The following is a 15,692-nucleotide window of genomic DNA, read 5'->3' as shown; positions in this document are numbered from 1 at the left end:
CAAAGCACTTTTAATATTAAATATTAAAATAAATATGAACTACACATACATTTAGGAAAGACTAATAAAAAGGTAAGATGATTGTTTTCCAACTTGTTTATTCCAGTGCAGGGTTGTGGTTGGCCAGAGCCTATCCCAGCAGCTCAGGGCACAAGGCAGAACCTGCCCTGGACAGGACACCCTCTGTCACAGGGCACACTCACAGACGCCCCCACTCACTCAGACTGGGACAATGTGGACACAGCAATTCACCTCACATATTTTGGGGATGTGGGAGGAAACCCACACAGGCCTGGGGAGAACATGCAAACTCCACACATGTTGTGGCCCTGACTGGGAACAGATTTCCCCCCTCATGAACATTATGACAAAGCATGTTGAACAAAATGACGTTATTTGAGGACCTGTAGTACATCCATTGGAGACTAATGACCAGAGGAAAAGGTCCCGAGGCATGCTTATGGTTAAATGAGCATAGGCTTTATTTTACCTCAGACCGTTCAGAATCCTCTGGAAATTTTTATTGGAAGGACCAAAAGTTTAAGGAACTGTGCATTCCAACATTTATTCATTTGTCCACTCAAGCACGGGTGTTGAGCTCCAGCCACATGCCAAGCCTAAGGATAACTGTGGAGACACAACATCAAGGTCTGATCGGACCCTGTGAGAGTGACTCAGTCTACCACGCTGTGCTGCTGTGGACAGTAATTCAATTCTTTGGGGTTGCACTTCTACTTTTTTTTTCTTTTGGTGCTTATGGCATGCCTCGTTAGCCAGTTTCAAGCACCTGTCCCCAAGGTCAGACTGCCTGCTTGCCCAGCCATAGCACCACATGCAACGTGAATAACAGGACTGCAGAAAAGCTTTTCTACTTGCGCTGTGTGGCGTTCCTCTTTCAGAAGGAAGACTTTTTGTTAAGCAGCTTCCTTATTTCCATTTCACATAAAGGACAAAAAAAAGGGCATTTAAAAAAGTCCTTTCTTTTGTAAACACTTGACGGGAATGAGTGATTTAGTCATTCCTGAGTTCATGGCTTCAACTTTCTAGAGCTTAATCCCTTTACTCATTTTTGTTTTCCATTCCATTGCACGCTGACCCGTTACTAGCCCAGGAAGCACACTGAAAAGCTCCTGAAGATGAGAATACCCGAGTTTGTATCTTAACCAGTTTCTATTACGAACCCGCTGAATGGCCTGAGGCAGGCTACTCTGGTCTTGCAGCCTTGATTTCCCACCTGTAAAGTGGGCAGGGGAAGCCCCATCTTCCTGGGCTCCTTTGAGGACTAAATGAGAGAACGCCATAAAAAGCATCTAGTCTGGTGTGGTGATACATCCAGATCCCTTCTTCCTCCCTGGGTTGCTAGGTTGGAGCAGATGAACTAAATAGATCAGCCATTCCCCTCGGTGCCCTTCAGCACCCACAGAGAAACTGACATCCTTCCAACATTCTGCTACTTGCTCTGTGTAGGAGCCATCATCAGTAGTGTCATCAGTAGTCGCTGCAGTAATCACAAAAGTCTGGAGCCTCCAGGCTACCTGTATATGAACAATTCCCCTTTCTTCTCACCAGGGATCTATTCATAAGACCTCTGGGAATGAAGGAGGGGGGATGGAGCCGAAATGACTGAATGGGAAGGGGGAAGGGAAGGAAGTGCCTTGTTTCAAATTAGAGCCTGTCTTCGCCTACGTGGCTGTGACAATGGGATGGCCGGCTGTTCTCGGCTCAAACAGGGTGAATGACTAACTGGGAGGATGTGGAGCCCAGACCTGGGAATCACACCTGTGTCCCTGTGCTTTTAGAGTTGTTGGAAACACCAAGAGGGCTTTTCCCAGTGGCAGAAACTGGCTCATAATTTTGGCTTTCTTTTGTGTGATATAGTAGAGATCACAGCCGCAGCCTGAAATACAGGAGGATGTGGCTCTACAGAAAAAGGTTTCATGAATAAAAACGGGAAGAATACAAAGTGGAATAGAAACTAAAGTGAAGAATTCTTTAAAGTGCCACTTAAAATCCCCCAGACTTTCTAAATAATAGCCTTTTGGGATCACATGCTATAGAAATGCAACTGCTTTGTGCTGTCTTTCTTTAAAAGACTTGAATTCATTTTCCCAACAAAGGAATCGCTACTGTTTTTACACTTAATCAGTTGTAATGAAGGAATTTGAAGAGCTGTCATGTGCTTATTAGGGAAAATTATCAGATATTCTTTTCTATGATGAAGTAACACACTGAGCTGATAATTCTATAGTGCACACTAAATTACAATTAAAGGCCTTTCTGCTCCACCAGAATCTCATTTATAATCTCTATGGAAATATTCTTCCTGCAGTTATTTCATTTATGCTTCCTTTATCTAATTACTATAATATTGGTTCTGAATCATATTTTCCTAATGTACCCTTATTCAATTATAAAGTTATTTTCAAGTACAGTTACTTTCTAATGGTAAAGTATACCACTTGGCCATCTATGTCATTTGTTATGCTTCTTAATCGCAGATTGTTCCTGAGTCATTTTTTTTCTCCATTTTTAAGTAGGGGAAAGCTTCTATAAATCAAATCTATTGAATTATTGTATTTTGTCAAAATACTAGCCTGAAATGAATGTGTTGATCATGAAATCTATAAAATTAAATATTCCATATTTTGTGTATCTTCAATACATGCTACATTTTTGTTGGGTTTCAAGAAAAGCATAAAAAGAGGAAATACTGTGGGACCCTGAATGTTTTGTGTTTTAATTTACAGATGTAGTTTTGTTCTGAAGGGCTGTTTCGGACATGGTTCTTTTAGCTTGGAGTAGGTTGCAGGTTAAGAATACAGACACATGAGAAAATTGAATCGATACTATATTAAGATAGTTTCCTAAAGGTAAGAGCTACAGAGATTCTAGAAGTCACGATGTACCTTAGCACCCTACAAATCCATAAGTGTAATTCCCCTGAGTTGGGACTAGGTAGACCCTCATAGATGGATGTCTGCACATGAGGGGTCCAGTAGCTAATCCACAAAGATTTGGTTTCTTCCTTCCAGCTGGGCTCACCAGGGAGACAGACCTATTGAGCAACAGGTCTCCACAGGTCAGAATTTGATGAATTTAGTGAGTGTGATATGTCTTTATGTGAGATTGTTACCCAAAGGTCCAAGTGAACATAGAGTGGAATGACTAGTCACCAAATTACCAACTGAAAATAAATTCTTAAGAAGATCCAGAGCAACGTGTCATTATCCTAAATAGTGAACATTGCAGCAGTGTTTCAGGAATACTTAAAATTAGAAAACAAAATTAAACTGAAAGGAGAGAAGTGTTTTCTATTGAAAAGAGTGTTTCTACTTATTTTGATTTTTTCAATCAGTAAAAACAAAACTGTAAATAACCCCCCTCATTCTTTGACCCGTATAAAATGCTCTCTTGGTTAAATAACTCATTCAAATGAGTGACAGTCTCTCTTACTTGTGGTTTTTTAAAGGGCAATAAGTGACTGGATTTCGTGGCAGCCGGTGATGATGACCAGGATCCCCTATGTGATCTACTGGTTGGGCTGACCAGGGAGGGAGGCCACAGTGCCAGCAGCCAGCTCCCCTTCTCCTCTTTCCACCAGATGTCACACCCACTCCTGCCTGGACCAGCTCTCAATGGTCACAAGGTTTCCAGGATTTAAAAAGAAAAAAAAAGCTCTTCTAAGCAAAGAGCTTGGGAACATTAGGCTTTGGTCTTTCTTTAAAACTGTGTTCTCCAATAATGAGCTGCCTAAACTAGCCAAACAATGGATTTAGTACTTTATATCCTTTATTTTTTATCATATCTCTTTAGTTTTAAGATATGAAATTGACTCAGCAACAGCTGCAAGGGAGGGGATAGGTTACATCATTAGATGTATATTAATTATAAAAGTACATGTTTAGAATTAAGGAACAGGGAATTTAATTATTAGGTCAGTCCTATGAGACCTAGTCCCTGTGTCCTTCTCACATGTGAGGTCAAGTAAAATGTCCAAGGAAATGTCCAAGGCCACATGACTAGTAAGGGACAGGGTCCGAATTCCAGCCTAGAGCTGTGTAACTGGAATGCACTGCGCTGCTCCTTTTGATACCTAGCTGTCCTTATTTTTCTTCCACATTTGGCCTGCATGTCTGCCTCATCTCAGGCCACCCCTCTTCCCCTACCGGCCTCCCCTTACAGCCTTAGGGACTTTTCTCCTACACACTTTTCTCTCCCTTTCCCAGGTTTGTTTTTTTCCTGGATAAATACTTCTTGACCTAGGTCTCAGATTAAATACATCTTTTTGAGAAAACCTTTCCCTCATTCCCTCATCTCCTAGACCAGTGCTTTTCAAAATATTTCAGCCGATAGTGAGAAATACATGTTATATCGTGATTGAGCATAGGCACATACATGTATGTGTATGTATGTATGGTTTTCATTTTATTTTTTAAAGTGTGTTCAGTGATTTTTAGTATGTTCACAAGGTTGTGCAATCATCACCACTATCTAATCTTAGAACATTTTTATCACTTCAGAAGGACCCTCTTACATATGTATACTTATATGTATAAAGCCAAAACACATTATTTAATGAAGCAATACTTTGCCTTATTTACTATGGGTGATGAATGCTGATAGTGTCTGTTCTATGTCATTCTATTCTGCTCTATTCCACTACATAAAAAAAAAAAAAAAAAAAAAATCTTGCAGTGACTCACTACGTTGACTTCATGTCCCGTTACTGAGTTGTAACCACGAGTTTGGAAAACCTTTCCCTGGACTAGGGCAGGCCTCCCTGCCCTCAGGTCACAGCAGCACTTTCTTCCCCCGGCTGACGCTCAGCACGCTGGCCACTCGGTGGTGCATGTCTGCCTGCCCTGCCAGCTTCACATTCCAGGCGGGCAGGGTCCACGCCTGCCTCAGTCTGGACTGTACCCCTGGCGCCCGATGCAGTGACTAGGTACTCGATCAATACCGGCTGACTCAATAAATGTTTGCCTTTGCAAAGGAAAAAAACAAATCAACCCATATATTTCTTTTTGGTGCGTGTTCACACAAGACAAATGAAATGCGGCAAAGCCATTATCTCGCACTTGTGGCCAGTGCAAGCCAGCAGCGGTGGGCCTCTTCCTCCAAAATAGGGATTTGGCCCTGAATGACCCACACAACTGTCTCACTTCTCCATGTCACTTTGCCTTTTGAACTCAGCCCGAGCAGCCCGGCTTCCAGAAGGAACCTGCAGGTGAGTTGTGCCCAAGGCAGGGGCAGTGGGCCACGACATTGCTTCCGATGAGTCGCGCAGCAGCCGCTCTCCCCGGCCCGGCCCCCCCCCCCCCCCCCGGCCCCGGTACCTGTCCTTGCCGGTCTCCCGCTTGAACAGCTCGTCGAACTGCAGCATCTTGCGGCGCGTGACCAGGAAGGCCCTGAGCCGCGGCAGCACCTGGCTCAGCAGCTGCAGGTGGTTGTACACCTGGCCCTTGCCGTCGCGCCGCATGTAGCCGCTGGGGCCCCAGAAGATGAACACGGTGCCCTGGCTCACGTTGAGCAGGTCGTGGCGGTTGCGGAGGATCCTCTGGATGCTGGAATGCGCGATGACCCGCAGGCTCGTGCGATTGCCCACGTCGCGCCCGTAGCCGCGCGTGGGGGCGTCGTTCATGCGGATCACGCACTCGGTCTGGTCGATGTGGGGGCCTTGCCGGCTGCGCAGCAGGTGCCCCGAGCTGGTCACCAGGGCGCAGTCCCTGCAGTGCATTTTCAGGGGCTGAAAAGGCACGGGAAGAAGGACACCATCAGGGGCGGCCCTCCACTGGCCCCAGGAGTCACTTCCTGGCCTCGGAAGGCTGCCCAGCTCCCAGCTCCTCTCCCTCACACCAGAATATATTCCTTCTGCGTGCGCTGAACTCGTCAGCACTCTCATCCTTACCATTCTCTTCTAAACTGGTGACAGGGAGCGTTGGACAAGAGGGAAAGAGAGCTAGCATCCGCCTGTCAAACCCTGGGCCCCAGGCTTTGCTGACAACATTCCCCAGTCATCACGCCGGCCCAGCAAGGTTGCTCTTACTGTCATTGCCCAGGCAGGATGCTCAGACTCAGAGATGCTAGGACATTGGTCCAAGGATGCAGAGCTAGCAAGAAATGAAGCCATGCTTTCAAATCCAGGTCCTTCTGAATCCAAAGTGACCTCCAAATCAGAGAAAAGACCACACCACAAACTGCTGTGACACTAGCTTTAGTGCTCTTAATTCGCCTTATAGAAAGTTAAGCATCTATCAATATTCTTGGATGCTTTACAAATATGTTTATCCCAAGTAAACATGGTCTGAGAATCACATGGGAAAAGACACACAAATTGTAACCCCTCAGATGCTATAATTTTGGAATGACAATTAGGCAGTTACCCCTGTTTTCAGGGGAGAGGGAGAGAAATCGAGTTGGTCCATCTTTTAAAATGTAAAGAAAGCCTGGAGGTCAGAGCCACAGACCTCATCCAGTGAATATGTATGTGCCCCGGGAAGGCCTGGCCGTGTAGTGCCCACCAGGGACAACTGCAATGACAATGCTCATTTCAACACCCTGAACCAGTGATTTGCTTTCTGTACACCTGCGTGCTAACAAATTAAACATTCCCCTGTTCATGTTTAATGAGAAACATCTCTTAGTTGCTGTTTGAAGATAATCTAATTAGGGCCTGAGGCCAAGGCCAGCAAGTGCACAAGAAAATGACAGTCAAGAATGTTCTGAAGGAAAGCTGCTTTGTAAGATTTTCCCCAGAGCCTCTGCCCTTTTTCCCCGTTAACTCTGAACAGGACACACTGGCTCTCTGTACAGTCTCAGGAAATCGGATCTAATTTAGTGCTGCATATATTCAGTCCTACATTTATTCTGGGAGTTTCCTGAGCTATAGCTCTGTCTTCAGAACAAGACAGAGTACCTGAGGACAGCCACCTCATGGCATAGTGGCCAAGAGGGGATGACAGCCTTGTCTTCACCACCTATTAGCCATGGAACCTTGGCAAACCACTAATCTCCACAGGTCTCAGTTTTTCCATCTTTAACTGAGAATAGGTAATGAATGCCCCTATTTTACCTGGATCGAATTAAAATACAGTATTGGATTGAGCCATTTGAAATGGCTACTATTTGAGCAGCAAAAATTGGCAACTGCAGGGTGTTGAAGCTGATCCTTACCATAGGACATGGCACAGTGATCATTCAATATGTGACAGCTGTTATTGGGATTATCAGCTCAAGTGGAGGGCATTGTAGATACTCACTAAATCAGTACTGATCACTTTGGGTTGGTAATTGACACATGGGCTTATGAAATGGCAATTCTATGTTTCACATTCATTCATCATTTGACATCTAATTATTATTAGGTGACAGAAAGTATGCTGGGCAGTAAGAATGCAAATGGAATGGAAAAGCACAATCCCTCAAGGTTCATACTTTAGTGAGGGATAGTGGGGTCAGTGAAGGTGTGCAATAAAGTATAACAGGGTGAGGAGGGGCTGTGCTAAAGCATTAGTAAAGGGGACTCTGTAGAGCACAGCAAGGCTAGGGCACAAAAGAAAAAGTGGTTGCTTTGGCTAACATTTTCGAATGTTCTCTGTATGCCAGGTACTGTTCTGAGCTTTTCTGTAATTGCATTAATTCTTCAAATAACCCTATAAGAAAGATACTATATTATCACCCCTATTTTACTAATGAGAATATCAGTGGCTAGAAAAATGAAGGAACTTGCTCAAGATCATATTGTTAGGAAGTGGCAGAGCTGGGATGTGAACCCGGGAAATCTGACTGTGGGGTCCATGGATGCAGTGCAGTAGAACAAATAGAGTAAGTGTCATGGGATGTTTGCTTAACTCATTGCCCACCTCCTTTCCTCCCTCCCAGAAACTCAGCGATGCTATTTCCTAATCAGTAGTGGTGGTGGTGGTGTTCGTAGGGCACTGGGCTGGGTGGATGCAGCAAAGTGGTGAGGGCCTTCTGTCCACCCCCTCCATTCCTCGAAGCTCATTCATAGTAGACTCATCCCATTAGTCTTAAGTTAATGATGGTGACATGTGGCTAAGACCAAACTTTCCCTTTGAGGAAAACCCACATTATAGATACCCAGAAAGGAGCCCCTATTCCCCTCAAGAAACTGCTGGAACCTGGCATAGGCACCCCTTCTGAATTCCCTGGGTGAACTGCTGGGGGCAAGGGACAATTTCATCAGCCAACGGAGGAGGAAATATTTAATTTTCCTTTCCCTTGTTTTACCTGCGCATCCCACACAGAAAGGATGAAGGCGGAAAGTTCAGCAGCACTCTATTCAATGGTAGAGTTCCTGTATGTGTCGGGCACTTGGTAAATAACAAGACAGATAAGACCCTGTCCTTATTCTCAAGGGGCACGCAGTCTAGAGTGAGGGTGCCCCCAGACAAGCAATCACAGGATGGTGTGGTAAATACTATAATATGATTAGGCGCAGGGGCCATGGGACCAAAGATGAGGGAATATTTGAGTCTGTCTAGAAGACTCAGAGAGGTGGGAGGTCAGCCAGGAAAGGAAGACGTGATGGAAACCAGCAGATGAGATACTTTTATTTCTTTTTTTTAAAGCAAATTATTATTTTTTATTGAGTTTATTGGGGTGACATTGGTTAACAAAACCATATAGGTTTCAAGCGTACAACTCAACAAAATGTCATCTGCACACTGCATTGTGTGCTCATCCCCAGAAGTAAAGTCTCTTCCTGTCCCCATTTATCCCCGCTTTGCCCTCTTTCGCCTCGCCCCACCCCCTTCCCTCTGGCTCTCACCACACTGTTGTCTGTCTCTGTGTTATCTATATCTATATCCTATATCTCTATCTATATGTTTTTTGCTTAATCCACTCACCTTTTTCCATCTAGCCCCCAACACCTCTCCCCTCTGACAACTGTCAGTCTGTTCTATGTATTTATGCTTCTGTTTCTATTTTATTTGTTAAATTATTTTGTTCATTAGATGCCACATATAAGTGAGATCATATGGTATTTGTCTTTCTTTGACTGGATTATTTCACTTAGCATAATATTCTCCAGATCCAGTCATGCCGTCACAAAAGGTAAGATTTCCTTTCTGATGGCTGAGCAATATTCCAGGGTGTGAATGTCCCACAGCTTTTTTATCCACTCATCTACTGATGGGCACTTGGGCTGTTTCCAGATCTTAGCTATTGTAAATAAAGCTGCAATGAACATAGGGTGCATATATTCTTTTTAGTGTTTTGGGTTTCTTCAGATATATTCCCAGAAATGGAACTGCTGGGTAAAAAGGTAATTCCATTTTTAATTTTTTGAGGAAACTTCATACTGTTTGCCACAGCGGCCACAGCATTCTGTTGTATTCTCACCAACAGTGGATGAGGGCTCCCTTTTCTCCACACCCTCACCAGCGAGCGTTGTTTGTTGATTTATTGATGGCAGCCATTCTGACAGGTGTGAGGTGATATCTCATTGTGGTTTTAATTTGCATCTCTCTGATGATCAGTGATGTTGAGCATCTTTTCATATGTCGATTGGCCATCTGTATGTCCTCTTTAGAGAAGTGTCTATTCAGATCCTTTGTTGATTTTTTAGTTGGATTGTGTTTTTTTTTGGTGTTGATTTGTATAAGTTCTATATATATTTTGGATAGTAACTCCTTATTAGATGTATCATTGGTGAATATGTTCTCCCACACAGAGGACTCCTTTTTCATCTTGATTTTTTTTTTTTTTTTGCTGTGCAAAAACTTTTTAGTTTGATATAATCCCATTTGTTAATTTTTTCCTTTGTTTTCCTTACTTGAGGTGATAGATCTATAAGAAAAGTCTGAAATTTTACTGCCTATGTTCTCTTCTTGGATTTTTATGGTTTCATGACTTACATTTAAGTCTTTAATCTATTTTGAGTTTATTCTTCTGTATGGTGTAAGTTGGTGGTCTAGTTTCATTTTTTTACATGTATTTGTCCAATTTTCCCAACACCATTTATTGAATAGATTATCTTTACCCCATTGTATGCTTTTGCCTCCTTTGTCAAATATTAATTGACTATAAAGGCATGGGTTTATTTCTGAGGTCTCTGTTCTATTCCATTGATCTATATGCCTGTTCTCATGCCAGTACCAAGCTGTTTTGATTACAATGGCCTTTTGTGTGTTTAGTTGGGTGACACTTAGGGTGACCAACTCAACCAGTTTGTTAGGGGTTGTTTGATTTTAGCATCCCGAGAAACCTCTACTCATGGAAAAGCCTACTCAAAAGTTCCTACAGCCCGGCCAGGAGTGGCTCAGTGGTTGAGCGTCGACCTAGGATCCAGGCAATCGGGGTTCGATTTCCAGTCAGGGCACATGCCCGGGTTGTGGCCTGATCCCTGGTTGGGGGCGTGCAGGAGGCAGCCGATCAGTGACTCTCTCATCATTGATGTCTCTCTCTCTCTCCCTCTCCTTTCCCCTCTCTGACATATTTAAAAAAAAAAGTTCCTACAAAGATGACAGGGGCATCTGCAAATAGCATGCTACTCAATGATGATTAGGGACAAGAGACCCAGGGTCTAAAGCAGGCTTATCACAAATCTAGTACTTGACCTTCTCACCTGTAAAACAAAAAGAGGACCAACCAGATACTTGTGACCAAATGACCTTCGTTCACTCAATCATTTAAAAGACATTTTCTTAACACTTAATACACCCCTGAGGTACTATGTAACTCAGTACATTTGCTCAATAGGGTCACTTTGTAAGATTTCATTCTGCTGGACCTTAAGGGCATTGGAACCTACTTTTTCTCATCAGACTCACCTAGAATTATCATCCTGAATTTTCCAGTTTGATTTATAATTTCAAGACATTACGCTGATTTTCACAGGGGGAAACAATCTGAAGGAAGGTCCCAGCACCTCTTTCTCCCATGAAATTCTCAGAGCACAGGCTATTTGACAAGTGAAACCTGTGTCACCTTATGGAGATTCCAAGGCCTTCTCTCTTTATTCTATGCCCATGTGAGTTCAGATGAGGACCCTCTCAGGGAAGGCCAACGCTCCTGACCCTCTGTGACCCTCACTGACCCTCTGTGATTAGTGGGCACCACCCAAACACACGGGGGTCCACCCAGTCCCAGACAGCCCTCCCCCATGCTTCCGGACCATCTATTTAGCTTTGAGGTATTGATCACCTTGGACACCAACACCCACTCTTTGAGTTGTGCAGACGCACCAAACAATGCAAAAACAAATGAAGTCTGAATTATGCCTTAAGTGTCTTTTGGTAACTAGTGCCAACAAAATGACAATAGCTGTTCTAAACATAATGTTATATTTCCCACAGCTGACAAGAGCATGTGCCAAAGGCTGAATCACTTCCAAAGGAGGAAATGAAGTCTGTTTTTTGCATTTGGAGGGACTAACGATGTCTTGGGAGGCAGAATGATTACAAATTATACAAACTGTGTGACCGTTTCTTGGGATGTGATACAGTGCTCTGAGAGGGCTGTGATCTTCCTCGACTCAGGACCATTATAATCCTTATTGTCTTACTGATGGGTGGAAATACTCATGCCTTGGTGAGTTAAGATTCCTCGCAGTATTTGCATGGTCTTCCCCTGAGCATTCAGATACTGGGTTGAATCGCTCAGTGGAGTGTGGGAAGGTGAAGTTTGGGCTCCACTAGGCAGCCTGGGAGATAAAACTCCAACAAGGGGAGGTGGCTCCCAGTGAACTCACTGCCCAGCAAGGTCTCTGACTTTCTCCTCACAGTATTCAGCCTCCCTGATTCCTGGGGACATTTTCCTTACAAGCTTATTTGGTGAGGTGCTCCATCCATTGGTGGGAAACATGGGCACCCAGATTAGGTCACTTTAGTCTTGGTAATCTGACCTTGGGAATCTCTCTTGCTATCTGATCCACAAAAAGGACTCAGCTAATATTGACTAGGTGGATGGATTGATAAATGAGTGAAACCCAACCTCTTGCCTTCTCTGTTCTCTGAGAAAACCTACCTCCTGAGACATGAAAAGAAGATATAATGTAGTGTCCTAACCAATAAGTTGCCCACAGACCCCAGCCCTTTGTATTAAGGCCATGAAGAGAAGGGGGACTTCATTGTGGAAACCTCTGTCTGCAGAGAAGGAGGCTCCTGCCATTTGCCTCAGGGCAGCCACTCGGCCCAGGGAGTCATAATGGCCAGAGCCCAGGGAACTGCTTGGAATTAATGGCTGGCTGGGAAAATGGTCCAGGACACAGTAAGGGCCATTAAGCGCAGCCAGTTATTAATCCCCAGTAAGAGCTTGATGCCAAGGTCATTAGAGCTGTTGTGAGGTGAAAAATGCCCAGGAAAATCTACAGCACACAGAGGAGTTACCCACCCTCCAACCCACTGATGCTTAGAGCTGCAGGCCAGGCCCCAAGAGCGTGTGGTACAGGAGCCTGTGAGAGGCAGGGTGGCTGGCTCTCTAGATGGGGAGCATGTGTACATGCACACACACGTGCAAACACAAAGCTTAACACTCGATTTTTGCTGTCACTTTTGCTTTATAGTAATGTGTAAGCATTTGTCACTATCCCAGTACCTAAGACAGTGTCTGCAACTTAGCGGGGGCTTGTGAATGTTTTAAGATGTTTTAAAAGGTGAGAATGAGTCTCTTCCCTCACCATCCCACCCCCTTTTAAACCTACCCCCCCAAAAAATCAGGGAATAGGGGAGCATGACAACTTTCATCACAACTTATTCCTTTGGGCTGCAGTGACAGGAGCAATCCCTGCTTGACAAAGCATGCTCGAGGAATCAAGGTCTGGTTTCTGTCACAGCCCAGAGAGCAAGAGCAGAAGGAATTCTCCCCGTGACCCAGCTGATGCCTCCAGAGCTTTTCTTAACAGAACAGACCAGGCCAAGTCAAATTAAACTTGACACCTAACACACCCAGTGATGTCCTTGCAAACATTTGTAGCACAGCAATCTCAGGCTTCACTTTTCAAAATTCTGATTTATTTGGCAGAGGGAAAGGTACCTCAGAGCATAATGTCCATTAGTTCAGTAATGAGACCAGTCTTGCTCTGGGAGCTGCCTGTTGGTCTGGAGCAAACAGAAGATATATTAAATGGCTTCAGGTGTTTCAACAATCTCTGTACTTTCCAATCTGATGTTTTCCTGTAATTACCGGGCTTTTATTAGCTGTCAATCTCAGTTCAGCCTGACACTGGATATAAGCCATTCTGGTTATTTAATGTGATTCACTGGAAAAATGTTACCCTTCTAAGCAGCTCCTTTCCCTCTTATTCAATAAAAAGCCCACCCACCAGCATTCACTGCTGAGAAGTCCTCCTCTCTCCCTGCAAGGCCACCTTCCATAATTTCCATCTACTGGCTGGCTACTGACGATGTGCTCTATGGGCCACAGACAGTATTGAGCAGTGTTTAAAGGACAGCCTTTGGAGTCACTGGCTTTGAACCTGCTTCTTCTACCCCTTAGGCAGATAATTTTGGGCCAAGTGGCTTAGCTTTTCTGAGCCCCAGTTTTTTCATCTGTAATCTGAATACTGTAGAGCCAGCTTCAAAGGGAAAGATTGCCATGCCATTTAATGGCATACCTTCCACCCAGTTGCTCAAGACAGTTCAAGGATCATTCTTGATACCTCTCTTTCTCTACTCCTTACAAGTCATGCAATCCTGTTGGATCTACCTTTCCCCATAGATCCCAAATCCTACTACTTCTCACCATCCCTGCTGCCACCACCTTCATCAGGCCACAGTAATCTCTCTTTAACTCTTGCGGCAAACTCATAACTTCATTTCCTTCATTCTCTCTTTCTGGTCTCCATGAAACTCCTGGGGTGTCCTTTAATATATAAATCAGACCACGTCACTCATCTGCTTAAATCCTCCAGGGGCTTCCTGTTGCACTGAGAATGAGAAATCAGACTCTTGATCAAACTCTTTATTTACCATGGTCCTCAGGGCCTGCAGTTTCTATCCTGTCTATCTCTCCAGCATCATCTTGTACAGAGCTCTCCATTTCTCCACTGCTTGCTGTCTGATGTGATTAATATGAGCTATTCCCCCACCCAGGCCACTCTTCTTCTGATCTTTGCATGACCACTCCTTCCCGTTCTTCAGGTGTTACCTTCAGTCTCTCAAGTAGGCCTTCCCTGACCCTTAAATCCACACTGCTCTCCTTTTCTATCTCCTGTTTTCCTGATTAATTTTTTTAAACTCATGTATCACTACCTAAATAATCTTAATGATGGCTTGTGTGTTTATATGTTTATTGCCTTTCTCCTATATTAGGATGGAAGCTCCATGAAAGAAAGGCCACACTGTATCTTCAAGACCAAGAACAGTGCACAGCACAAAGAAGGAGTTCATCAAACATTTTTGAGTAAATAGCATTCAGCCATAAAAACTAAGGAAATTCTGCAATTTATGACAACCTGGAGGACACTATGCTAAGGGAAATAAGCCAGATAAAGACAAATATTGTATGATCTAATTCACTTAAAAAATCTAAAAATGTCAAACTCATAGAAAGAGAGTATAATGGTGTTGCCAGGGCCCTGGTTGAGGGAAATGAACAGATGTTGGTACACACATTCATTTATAAGATAAATAAATTCTGGGGATCTAATGTATAGCATGGTGACTATAGTTAATAATATGGTATTGTATACTTGAAATTTGCTAAGGGAGTAGACCTTAAGCATTTTCACCACACACGCACACACGCACACACACACAACACACACACACAGTAACAATATGAGGGGATAATATGTTAATTAACTTGATTGTGGTAATCATTTCACAATGTGCATGTATATCAATCATCACATTATTCACTTTAAATATACACAATTTTATTTGTCAATTATACCTCAGTAAAGTGGGGAAAGAAATGAACAGATTTTGATAACTAAAGTTAGAAAATTCACCTTACCTCGTTGATTATAACAAAGTGAGTTCCATGGAATTATTGAATAACATTCTTGGCAGAAATATCAGTGATTATCTCTGCCAAAAACCCTAAGAGTATGGGTCCCAGACCAGCAGCAATAAGAAAGTCTAGGAACTTGCCAGAAATGCAAATCCTCAGGCCCTACCCTAAACCTTCTGAACCCAATGTTCTGAGGTGGGCCCCAGGAATTCGTGTTTTAAAAAGTCCTTCAGGTGATTCTGATGCATCCTCCAGGATGAGAACCCCTGGACCAGGCCAGTACCCCATTTTACAAAGGAAGAAGCTGAAACTCTCAGGAGGTTATGTGATTTGCTCAAGGTCACATGCAAAGGGCAGCACCTGAGATAACCCCAGGTTTCCTAACTCTTAGATACCTAAGAAAACCCACCTATGTCCATACACTGTTCAAAGTCACTGGGGACTCACCAAAGGAAAATCATGAATTGATAGGGCCCTTAAGATGGAACCTACAAATGGAAGTGGTATGGTGGAGTTGGATAAGTAAGAACATCCCTTACTTGACATGCCATGCTCAGCAGGGCTGCCTACATCTGCACCACCTGCCTGCTTATTTGGAATAAGCTTATTTGGAATAGCTACATAGCATCTAAAGCTCCTATGACAGGGAATACACCAAATGCCTCTGTGCACTGTTGGGGCTGTTCTTGCCCCAGAAGTTGGGCTACTGTGGCTTCTCTCCAGCCAGCACAACCCCTCAGAGGTGTGGCTAGTTAGTATCCTACTGTCCCTTG

General features: G+C 43.8%; 1 protein-coding gene across 1 annotated transcript in view; it reads right to left on the bottom strand.

The window, feature by feature from the left end:
* The window catches only part of ST6GALNAC5 (ST6 N-acetylgalactosaminide alpha-2,6-sialyltransferase 5), a 145,871-nt gene that overhangs the window by 14,203 nt on the left and 115,976 nt on the right, over positions 1 to 15,692 (bottom strand). Inside the window, exon 3 of the mRNA XM_081143712.1 lies at positions 5,337 to 5,746. Within this exon, the coding sequence (XP_080999838.1) occupies positions 5,337 to 5,746 (410 nt within the window). The remainder of the gene's footprint in view (positions 1 to 5,336; positions 5,747 to 15,692) is intronic.

Source organism: Miniopterus schreibersii (genome assembly GCF_964146895.1).
Source record: "Miniopterus schreibersii genome assembly, chromosome: 8".
NCBI lineage: Eukaryota > Metazoa > Chordata > Mammalia > Chiroptera > Miniopteridae > Miniopterus > Miniopterus schreibersii.
Note: the sequence above shows the minus strand (reverse complement) of the source record. Positions and strands in the feature narration are given on the sequence as shown.